General features: G+C 49.8%; 1 protein-coding gene across 1 annotated transcript in view; it reads right to left on the reverse strand.

The window, feature by feature from the left end:
* Nucleotides 1–12,901, reverse strand: part of GBA2 (glucosylceramidase beta 2) — a 331,889-nt gene that overhangs the window by 218,446 nt on the left and 100,542 nt on the right. Inside the window, exon 5 of the mRNA XM_063957477.1 lies at nucleotides 977–1,195. Coding sequence (XP_063813547.1) covers nucleotides 977–1,195 — 219 coding nt within the window. The remainder of the gene's footprint in view (nucleotides 1–976; nucleotides 1,196–12,901) is intronic.

A 12,901-nucleotide genomic window follows, 5' to 3' on the forward strand; every position in this document is an offset into this window, starting at 1 on the left:
AAGCCCTCACCCACTCCTCTCCCATCTACATCTCTGACCTTATCTCCCTTACACTCCTAAATCATGCCCCATCTCAGGAGGTACCTATAAGAAACTGGCATGCTGGGGTTGCAGGGGGAGGAGCTTAGAATTAAGGTTAAGGTAGTGTCCTCCAGCCAGTCCTGCAATCTCATGGTCCACAGTCCCCCAGCCTTGGTGACAGAGGAAATAAAGAAAAATATTGTACTGCATGTAGCTATGGACAGAGGTTTGTACGAGACTATGTAGCAAGCAAAGTGACACAGGGATGGAGCGGTCATCGGCCGCGGTGCCTACACACTGCACTCTTGTACTGGTATGGGCAAAGTGGCAGGAAATGCGGCTGGCAGAGGCCGAGCGTTGTACAGCGTATTAAGATGAAGGTAGTGAGTCAGCTCAGCGCAGACACGTTTACAATGTATGGGGAGAACGGGATGACAATCGTATAGATGTGTACCCACCTTCATACGCGCACGCAGGTGACAGCCTGATCAGTAATTGCTGGATATCACTAGGTCACCATCGGTTCTGACCTCGCGGAACGTGTCTATAGTCTGGGATACGTCTGTGTATAAACACTCCTCAGCAGCAATAACCAATTAGTTATATACGTGGGATAGAACCAGATTCTGGGGAGGGGGGGGGGGACACACCTTTTTATGGAATAAGCGAGACTAGGCGATCCAATATAATCAGAGGATTGCATTATTACTAACGTGGCAACATAGCCAGCTACGCAATACAGGTGTACAGGAATAGATCGTAACACAAAGTAGTGGACGATGGTCGCACGAGCTTACACTCTAATAAGGATTAGGGGACACGGGTGTGAAGATCCAGTGATAAGAGGGAATTCTGGTGGGAGAGACTGGAAGAGGTGGATGCGCGGCTGCAGGACAGGACATCAGACAGGAAATGATTGCCGGGTGACATAACGCTGTACAGAATGATCTCTTACCTTATAGTCATGAGGGATAATTGGGGACACCTGACGGCAGGTGAGAGTGATGCTCTGCCCCGGGAGATAGTAGACGATCCACGCCCGCGGGTACAAGGCATGATAGAAAGCCTGATTGCCACAGTAGCCCCAGTTCCATCCCTGCAGAGTGTGTGGCTGCTCCATGGAGAGGACCTGCTGGTACACGGTCTGGCCCCTGCGCCGGATACACACTGTGAACTGAGCAGAAAGGACAGTAACGCTGGGGTAACACAAGGAGCACAGCACCCAAACACCTGCACTTCCAGAACATGATACATAAGCAGTCTTGTCATTATAGGCCTATAATCTGGTACACCTATGATTTACAGCTGTCTCTCTATGTGTATATGTAATATGGTGTGTGTGCACATGTGCATGCTACAGGGTGTGTGTGTGTGTGTGTGTGTGTGTGTGTGTGTGTGTGTGTGTGTGTGTGTGTGCGCAAGCATGCATGCAGCAGGGTGCGTACGTACGTACGTACGTACGTACGTACGTACGTACGTACGTGCATGCATGCAGGGTGGGTGTGCGTGCATGAATGCATGCAGGGTGGGTGGGTGTGCAGGGTGGGTGTGCAAGTATGCAGCAGGGTGGGTGGGCGTGCGTTCGTGCATGCAGAGTGGGTGTGCTTGCATGCAACAAGGTGGGTGTGTGTGCGTGCGTGCATGCAGAAAGGTGGGTGTGCGTATGTGCGTGAATGCAAGGTGGTTGTGCGTGCATGCAGCAGGGTGGGTGGGTGTGCATATGTGCATATGTGCGTGCCTGCAGCAGGGTGGGTACGCATGCAAAGCAGTGAGGTGTGCATGTAACAAGGTTGGTATCTGTTACACTTCTCCCCTGTCACTATGAGGTAGTGTCACACTACTGGTATTACACTACCCCGCTTGTAGTGCTAAACTACCCCGATGTAGTGCTATACTACCCAGCTGTCACTGTGATGTAGTGCTCCCCTACTGGTATTACACTACCCCGCTGTCACTGTGATGTAGTGCTCCCTTACTGGTATTACACTACCCCGCTGTCACTGTGATGTAGTGCTCCCTTACTGGTATTACACTACCCCGCTGTCACTGTGATGTAGTGCTCCCTTACTGGTATTACATTACCCCGCTGTCACTGTGATGTAGTGCTCCCTTACTGGTATTACACTACCCCGCTGTCACTGTGATGTAGTGCTCCCCTACTGGTATTACACTACCCCGCTGTCACTGTGATGTAGTGCTCCCCTACTGGTATTACACTACCCCGCTGTCACTGTGATGTAGTGCTCCCCTACTGGTATTACACTACCCCGCTGCCACTGTGATGTAGTGCTCCCCTACTGGTATTACACTACCCCGCTGTCACTGTGATGTAGTGCTCCCTTACTGGTATTACACTACCCCGCTGTCACTGTGATGTAGTGCTCCCCTACTGGTATTACACTACCCCGCTGTCACTGTGATGTAGTGCTCCCTTACTGGTATTACACTACCCCGCTGTCACTGTGATGTAGTGCTCCCCTACTGGTATTACATTACCCCGCTGTCACTGTGATGTAGTGCTCCCCTACTGGTATTACACTACCCCGCTGTCACTGTGATGTAGTGCTCCCTTACTGGTATTACACTACCCCGCTGTCACTGTGATGTAGTGCTCCCTTACTGGTATTACACTACCCCCGCTGTCACTGTGATGTAGTGCTCCCTTAACTGGTATTACACTACCCCGCTGTCACTGTGATGTAGTGCTCCCTTACTGGTATTACACTACCCCGCTGTCACTGTGATGTAGTGCTCCCTTACTGGTATTACACTACCCCGCTGTCACTGTGATGTAGTGCTCCCTTACTGGTATTACACTACCCCGCTGTCACTGTGATGTAGTGCTCCCTTACTGGTATTACACTACCCCCGCTGTCACTGTGATGTAGTGCTCCCTTACTGGTATTACACTACCCCGCTGTCACTGTGATGTAGTGCTCCCTTACTGGTATTACACTACCCCGCTGTCACTGTGATGTAGTGCTCCCTTACTGTTATTACACTACCCCGCTGTCACTGTGATGTAGTGCTCCCTTACTGGTATTACACTACCCCGCTGTCACTGTGATGTAGTGCTCCCTTACTGGTATTACACTACCCCGCTGTCACTGTGATGTAGTGCTCCCTTACTGGTATTACACTACCCCGCTGTCACTGTGATGTAGTGCTCCCCTACTGGTATTACACTACCCCGCTGTCACTGTGATGTAGTGCTCCCCTACTGGTATTACACTACCCCGCTGTCACTGTGATGTAGTGCTCCCTTACTGGTATTACATTACCCCGCTGTCACTGTGATGTAGTGCTCCCCTACTGGTATTACACTACCCCGCTGTCACTGTGATGTAGTGCTCCCTTACTGGTATTACATTACCCCGCTGTCACTGTGATGTAGTGCTCCCTTACTGGTATTACACTACCCCGCTGTCACTGTGATGCAGTGCTCCCTTACTGGTATTACACTACCCCGCTGTCACTGTGATGTAGTGCTCCCCTACTGGTATTACATTACCCCGCTGTCACTGTGATGTAGTGCTCCCCTACTGGTATTACACTACCCCGCTGTCACTGTGATGTAGTGCTCCCTTACTGGTATTACACTACCCCGCTGTCACTGTGATGTAGTGCTCCCTTACTGGTATTACACTACCCCGCTGTCACTGTGATGTAGTGCTCCCTTACTGGTATTACACTACCCCGCTGTCACTGTGATGTAGTGCTCCCTTACTGGTATTACACTACCCCGCTGTCACTGTGATGTAGTGCTCCCTTACTGGTATTACACTACCCCGCTGTCACTGTGATGTAGTGCTCCCTTACTGGTATTACACTACCCCGCTGTCACTGTGATGTAGTGCTCCCTTACTGGTATTACACTACCCCGCTGTCACTGTGATGTAGTGCTCCCTTACTGGTATTACACTACCCCGCTGTCACTGTGATGTAGTGCTCCCCTACTGGTATCACACTACCCCGCTGTCACTGTGATGTAGTGCTCCCCTACTGGTATTACATTACCCCGCTGTCACTGTGATGTAGTGCTCCCTTACTGGTATTACACTACCCCGCTGTCACTGTGATGTAGTGCTCCCTTACTGGTATACACTACCCCGCTGTCACTGTGATGTAGTGCTCCCTTACTGGTATTACACTACCCCGCTGTCACTGTGATGTAGTGCTCCCTTACTGGTATTACACTACCCCGCTGTCACTGTGATGTAGTGCTCCCTTACTGGTATTACACTACCCCGCTGTCACTGTGATGTAGTGCTCCCCTACTGGTATTACACTACCCCGCTGTCACTGTGATGTAGTGCTCCCTTACTGGTATTACACTACCCCGCTGTCACTGTGATGTAGTGCTCCCTTACTGGTATTACACTACCCCCGCTGTCACTGTGATGTAGTGCTCCCTTACTGGTATTACACTACCCCGCTGTCACTGTGATGTAGTGCTCCCCTACTGGTATCACACTACCCCGCTGTCACTGTGATGTAGTGCTCCCTACTGGTATTACATTACCCCGCTGTCACTGTGATGTAGTGCTCCCTTACTGGTATCTTACACTACCCCGCTGTCACTGTGATGTAGTGCTCCCTTACTGGTATACATTACCCCGCTGTCACTGTGATGTAGTGCTCCCCTACTGGTATTACACTACCCCGCTGTCACTGTGATGTAGTGCTCCCTACTGGTATTACACTACCCCGCTGTCACTGTGATGTAGTGCTCCCTTACTGGTATTACACTACCCCGCTGTCACTGTGATGTAGTGCTCCCCTACTGGTATTACACTACCCCGCTGTCACTGTGATGTAGTGCTCCCTTACTGGTATTACACTACCCCGCTGTCACTGTGATGTAGTGCTCCCTTACTGGTATTACACTACCCCGCTGTCACTGTGATGTAGTGCTCCCCTACTGGTATTACACTACCCCGCTGTCACTGTGATGTAGTGCTCCCTTACTGGTATTACACTACCCCGCTGTCACTGTGATGTAGTGCTCCCTTACTGGTATACACTACCCCGCTGTCACTGTGATGTAGTGCTCCCTTACTGGTATTACACTACCCCGCTGTCACTGTGATGTAGTGCTCCCTTACTGGTATTACACTACCCCGCTGTCACTGTGATGTAGTGCTCCCTTACTGGTATTACATTACCCCGCTGTCACTGTGATGTAGTGCTCCCTTACTGGTATTACATTACCCCGCTGTCACTGTGATGTAGTGCTCCCTTACTGGTATTACACTACCCCGCTGTCACTGTGATGTAGTGCTCCCTTACTGGTATTACATTACCCCGCTGTCACTGTGATGTAGTGCTCCCTTACTGGTATTACACTACCCCGCTGTCACTGTGATGTAGTGCTCCCTTACTAGTATTACACTACCCCGCTGTCACTGTGATGTAGTGCTCCCTACTGGTATTACACTACCCCGCTGTCACTGTGATGTAGTGCTCCCTTACTGGTATTACATTACCCCGCTGTCACTGTGATGTAGTGCTCCCTTACTGATATTACATTACCCCGCTGTCACTGTGATGTAGTGCTCCCTTACTGGTATTACACTACCCCGCTGTCACTGTGATGTAGTGCTCCCTTACTGGTATTACATTACCCCGCTGTCACTGTGATGTAGTGCTCCCTTACTGGTATTACACTACCCCGCTGTCACTGTGATGTAGTGCTCCCTTACTGGTATTACACTACCCCGCTGTCACTGTGATGTAGTGCTCCCTTACTGGTATTACACTACCCCGCTGTCACTGTGATGTAGTGCTCCCTTACTGGTATTACACTACCCCGCTGTCACTGTGATGTAGTGCTCCCTTACTGGTATTACACTACCCCGCTGTCACTGTGATGTAGTGCTCCCTTACTGGTATTACACTACCCCGCTGTCACTGTGATGTAGTGCTCCCTTACTGGTATTACACTACCCCGCTGTCACTGTGATGTAGTGCTCCCCTACTGGTATTACATTACCCCGCTGTCACTGTGATGTAGTGCTCCCTTACTGGTATTACACTACCCCGCTGTCACTGTGATGTAGTGCTCCCCTACTGGTATTACACTACCCCGCTGTCACTGTGATGTAGTGCTCCCTTACTGGTATTACACTACCCCGCTGTCACTGTGATGTAGTGCTCCCCTACTGGTATACACTACCCCGCTGTCACTGTGATGTAGTGCTCCCTTACTGGTATTACACTACCCCGCTGTCACTGTGATGTAGTGCTCCCTTACTGGTATTACACTACCCCGCTGTCACTGTGATGTAGTGCTCCCTTACTGGTATACACTACCCCGCTGTCACTGTGATGTAGTGCTCCCCTACTGGTATTACACTACCCCGCTGTCACTGTGATGTAGTGCTCCCTTACTGGTATTACATTACCCCGCTGTCACTGTGATGTAGTGCTCCCTTACTGGTATTACATTACCCCGCTGTCACTGTGATGTAGTGCTCCCTTACTGGTATTACACTACCCCCGCTGTCACTGTGATGTAGTGCTCCCTTACTGGTATTACACTACCCCGCTGTCACTGTGATGTAGTGCTCCCTTACTGGTATTACACTACCCCTGCTGTCACTGTGATGTAGTGCTCCCTTACTGGTATTACACTACCCCGCTGTCACTGTGATGTAGTGCTCCCTTACTGGTATTACACTACCCCGCTGTCACTGTGATGTAGTGCTCCCTTACTGGTATTACACTACCCCGCTGTCACTGTGATGTAGTGCTCCCTTACTGGTATTACATTACCCCGCTGTCACTGTGATGTAGTGCTCCCTTACTGGTATTACATTACCCCGCTGTCACTGTGATGTAGTGCTCCCTTACTGGTATTACACTACCCCGCTGTCACTGTGATGTAGTGCTCCCTTACTGGTATTACACTACCCCGCTGTCACTGTGATGTAGTGCTCCCTTACTGGTATTACATTACCCCGCTGTCACTGTGATGTAGTGCTCCCTTACTGGTATTACACTACCCCGCTGTCACTGTGATGTAGTGCTCCCTTACTGGTATTACACTACCCGCTGTCACTGTGATGTAGTGCTCCCTTACTGGTATTACACTACCCCGCTGTCACTGTGATGTAGTGCTCCCTTACTGGTATTACACTACCCCGCTGTCACTGTGATGTAGTGCTCCCTTACTGGTATACACTACCCCCGCTGTCACTGTGATGTAGTGCTCCCCTACTGGTATTACACTACCCCGCTGTCACTGTGATGTAGTGCTCCCCTTACTGGTATTACACTACCCCGCTGTCACTGTGATGTAGTGCTCCCTTACTGGTATTACACTACCCCGCTGTCACTGTGATGTAGTGCTCCCTTACTGGTATTACACTTACCCCGCTGTCACTGTGATGTAGTGCTCCCGTACTGGTATTACATTACCCCGCTGTCACTGTGATGTAGTGCTCCCTTACTGGTATTACACTACCCCGCTGTCACTGTGATGTAGTGCTCCCTTACTGGTATTACACTACCCCCGCTGTCACTGTGATGTAGTGCTCCCTTACTGGTATTACACTACCCCGCTGTCACTGTGATGTAGTGCTCCCTTACTGGTATTACACTACCCCGCTGTCACTGTGATGTAGTGCTCCCTTACTGGTATTACATTACCCCGCTGTCACTGTGATGTAGTGCTCCCCTACTGGTATTACACTACCCCGCTGTCACTGTGATGTAGTGCTCCCCTACTGGTATTACACTACCCCGCTGTCACTGTGATGTAGTGCTCCTTACTGGTATTACATTACCCCGCTGTCACTGTGATGTAGTGCTCCCTTACTGGTATTACACTACCCCGCTGTCACTGTGATGTAGTGCTCCCTTACTGGTATTACACTACCCCGCTGTCACTGTGATGTAGTGCTCCCTTACTGGTATTACACTACCCCGCTGTCACTGTGATGTAGTGCTCCCTTACTGGTATTACACTACCCCGCTGTCACTGTGATGTAGTGCTCCCTTACTGGTATTACACTACCCCGCTGTCACTGTGATGTAGTGCTCCCCACTGGTATTACACTACCCCGCTGTCACTGTGATGTAGTGCTCCCCTACTGGTATTACACGACCCCGCTGTCACTGTGATGTAGTGCTCCCCTACTGGTATTACACTACCCCGCTGTCACTGTGATATAGTGCTCCCTTACTGGTATTACACTACCCGCTGTCACTGTGATGTAGTGCTCCCTTACTGGTATTACACTACCCCGCTGTCACTGTGATGTAGTGCTCCCTTACTGGTATTACACTACCCCGCTGTCACTGTGATGTAGTGCTCCCTTACTGGTATTACACTACCCCGCTGTCACTGTGATGTAGTGCTCCCCTACTGGTATTACACTACCCCGCTGTCACTGTGATGTAGTGCTCCCTTACAGGTATTACACTACCCCGCTGTCACTGTGATATAGTGCTCCCTTACTGTATTACACTACCCCGCTGTCACTGTGATGTAGTGCTCCCCTACTGGTATTACTCTACCCCGCTGTCACTGTGATGTAGTGCTCCCTTACTGGTATTACATTACCCCGCTGACACTGTGATGTAGTGCTCCCCTACTGGTATTACACTACCCCGCTGTCACTGTGATGTAGTGCTCCCTTACAGGTATTACACTACCCCGCTGTCACTGTGATGATAGTGCTCCCTTACTGGTATTACACTACCCCGCTGTCACTGTGATGTAGTGCTCCCCTACTGGTATTACACTACCCCGCTGTCACTGTGATGTAGTGCTCCCTTACTGGTATTACATTACCCCGCTGTCACTGTGATGTAGTGCTCCCTTACTGGTATTACACTACCCCGCTGTCACTGTGATGTAGTGCTCCCTTACTGGTATTACACTACCCCGCTGTCACTGTGATGTAGTGCTCCCTTACTGGTATTACACTACCCCGCTGTCACTGTGATGTAGTGCTCCCTTACTGGTATTACACTACCCGCTGTCACTGTGATGTAGTGCTCCCTTACTGGTATTACACTACCCCGCTGTCACTGTGATGTAGTGCTCCCTTACTGGTATTACACTACCCCGCTGTCACTGTGATGTAGTGATCCCTTACAGGTATTACACTACCCCGCTGTCACTGTGATGTAGTGCTCCCCTACTGGTATTACACTACCCCGCTGTCACTGTGATGTAGTGCTCCCTTACAGGTATTACACTACCCCGCTGTCACTGTGATGTAGTGCTCCCTTACTGGTATTACACTACCCCGCTGTCACTGTGATGTAGTGCTCCCTTACTGGTATTACACTACCCCGCTGTCACTGTGATGTAGTGCTCCCCTACTGGTATTACATTACCCCGCTGTCACTGTGATGAAGTGCTCCCTACTGGTATTACACTACCCCGCTGTCACTGTGATGTAGTGCTCCCTTACTGGTATTACACTACCCCGCTGTCACTGTGATGTAGTGCTCCCTTACTGGTATTACACTACCCCGCTGTCACTGTGATGTAGTGCTCCCTTACTGGTATTACACTACCCCGCTGTCACTGTGATGTAGTGCTCCCTTACTGGTATTACACTACCCCGCTGTCACTGTGATGTAGTGCTCCCTTACTGGTATTACACTACCCCGCTGTCACTGTGATGTAGTGCTCCCTTACTGGTATTACACTACCCCGCTGTCACTGTGATGTAGTGCTCCCTTACTGGTATTACACTACCCCGCTGTCACTGTGATGTAGTGCTCCCTTACTGGTATTAAACTACCCCGCTGTCACTGTGATGTAGTGCTCCCTTACTGGTATTACACTACCCCGCTGTCACTGTGATGTAGTGCTCCCTTACTGGTATTACACTACCCCGCTGTCACTGTGATGTAGTGCTCCCCTACTGGTATTACACTACCCCGCTGTCACTGTGATGTAGTGCTCCCTTACTGGTATTACACTACCCCGCTGTCACTGTGATGTAGTGCTCCCCTACTGGTATTACACTACCCCCGCTGTCACTGTGATGTAGTGCTCCCTTACTGGTATTACACTACCCCCGCTGTCACTGTGATGTAGTGCTCCCTTACTGGTATTACACTACCCCGCTGTCACTGTGATGTAGTGCTCCCTTACTGGTATTACACTACCCCGCTGTCACTGTGATGTAGTGCTCCCTTACTGGTATTACACTACCCCGCTGTCACTGTGATGTAGTGCTCCCCTACTGGTATTACACTACCCCGCTGTCACTGTGATGTAGTGCTCCCTTACTGGTATTACACTACCCCGCTGTCACTGTGATGTAGTGCTCCCTTACTGGTATTACACTACCCCGCTGTCACTGTGATGTAGTGCTCCCTTACTGGTATTACATTACCCCGCTGTCACTGTGATGTAGTGCTCCCTTACTGGTATTACACTACCCCGCTGTCACTGTGATGTAGTGCTCCCCTACTGGTATTACACTACCCCGCTGTCACTGTGATGTAGTGCTCCCTTACTGGTATTACACTACCCCGCTGTCACTGTGATGTAGTGCTCCCTTACTGGTATTACACTACCCCGCTGTCACTGTGATGTAGTGCTCCCCTACTGGTATTACACTACCCCGCTGTCACTGTGATGTAGTGCTCCCCTACTGGTATTACACTACCCCGCTGTCACTGTGATGTAGTGCTCCCCTACTGGTATTACACTACCCCGCTGTCACTGTGATGTAGTGCTCCCTTACTGGTATTACACTACCCCGCTGTCACTGTGATGTAGTGCTCCCCTACTGGTATTACACTACCCCGCTGTCACTGTGATGTAGTGCTCCCTTACTGGTATTACACTACCCCGCTGTCACTGTGATGTAGTGCTCCCTTACTGGTATTACACTACCCCCGCTGTCACTGTGATGTAGTGCTCCCTTACTGGTATTACACTACCCCGCTGTCACTGTGATGTAGTGCTCCCTTACTGGTATTACACTACCCCGCTGTCACTGTGATGTAGTGCTCCCTTACTGGTATACACTACCCCGCTGTCACTGTGATGTAGTGCTCCCTTACTGGTATTACACTACCCCGCTGTCACTGTGATGTAGTGCTCCCTTACTGGTATTACACTACCCCGCTGTCACTGTGATGTAGTGCTCCCTTACTGGTATTACACTACCCCGCTGTCACTGTGATGTAGTGATGTGGTGTCATTTTACCCTGAGACAGAACTATAGATATTGGAATAACCTGCCAGCTGGAGGTATATATTTAGCAGTATACATACTGTATAATGATGTTACTGCTGTGCTAACACATCTGTTCTCAGAGCACCAGGTCCCGTGTGACTGTTTCCGCCACATCCTATTCGCTCGAGTGTACGTCCTAATTGCAGAACCGCTTCACAAGACTGCAGATTACTGGGATATACGACTCGTGTAAGTGTGAGCGGCCGAGTCAGAGTCTGTATAGGAAAAGCTACAAGTTCCACTGTGCTGTGTATACAGATTCAGGCTACAGGTACAAGTGTTGCATATCACACTGATTATGAAGTGGTTTTGTAGTATTGCGACTAAGATGCACTTTTGAATGATAAAAGACCAGAAAAAGATGCTACACATGTTCTCCTCATTCTCACACCCGCCAGCACCGCTCCCACGAGACGACAATATATATATATATATATATATATATATATATATATATACATTTTATCATAATAATGTGTTATCCCAATCTTCCTCCTTCTGTTGGTGACAGTACCATATGCTCCCAGCGTACTTCCACCCCACTGTATGCCATCCCTGTAATGTGTACCTGCACTGACTGCACTCCCTGCCAGCTGCAACCTGCGCAGTGCGTGGCCTCAGATGGCTCCTCTGCGGGCAGGATGTACAGGGTATATCATACTACTACCCGCAGTGTCGGTGTTCCCATATATGCCTTGTGTCCATCTCACAGTGTGACCTTCGTAGCTTAGAAGTTAGATGCAAGAGACGGAGAATGAGAGAAAGGCCACAGCGCCAGGAACATGAACTATCACCTGTAATCACACATGATCTCACATATGTCCTGGAACGTTATAGTTTTGTTATGTAATTATTACATGTATCACTGCTGTGTATATCTCCGTGTGAATGATCTGAGCACCCGGAAATAACGATTACTGTACGTTCCTCAGATATTACACAGTAAGTGCCATAGTGACAGTAAGTGTGCACGGTGCACAGAGCAGACCCGTGTATCAGTAACTACCACACGCAGCGGATCCCGCCTTTCTCTACACACATAAACCAGACGTACTGGGATGGATGAGGGAACATTATATACTATGATAATGTACTGAGGACTGTAAGAGGACGCATATTACTGTGCATCACTCCATTACTACTGATTGGACTAGAATTGTCCTAGTGGTATTTGGAACAGATATAGTAACTGGTATGTCGCAAGTGTTGTATTAAAGAGTTATTCATTATAAATGCTTGCTGGACTATTATAGATAAGACCCTCAGTGCTGTACGATTCGTGTTCACGTTCCCTCTTATACACTGTACTTTACTGAAACATGGAACGTGCTGATCAAGGCTCCAGTATAACAGCTGCACCTGGAGTAAGATGAAGCATGTTCTGCTCACCCAGAGACCCTGGTTCCTCTCTCACTACCGTACAGCGAGTCAGCGTATAATCACCCGGAGACCCTGGTTCCTCTCTCACTACCGTACAGCGAGTCAGCGTATAATCACCCGGAGACCCTGGTTCCTCTCTCACCACCGTACAGCGTGTCAGCGTATAATCACCCGGAGACCCTGGTTCCTCTCTCAGCACCGTACAGCGTGTCAGCGTATAATCACCCGGAAACCCTGGTTCCTCTCTCAGCACCGTACAGCGTGTCAGCGTATAATCACCCAGAGAC

The sequence above is a fragment of the Pseudophryne corroboree genome, chromosome 1, assembly GCF_028390025.1.
Source record: "Pseudophryne corroboree isolate aPseCor3 chromosome 1, aPseCor3.hap2, whole genome shotgun sequence".
NCBI lineage: Eukaryota > Metazoa > Chordata > Amphibia > Anura > Myobatrachidae > Pseudophryne > Pseudophryne corroboree.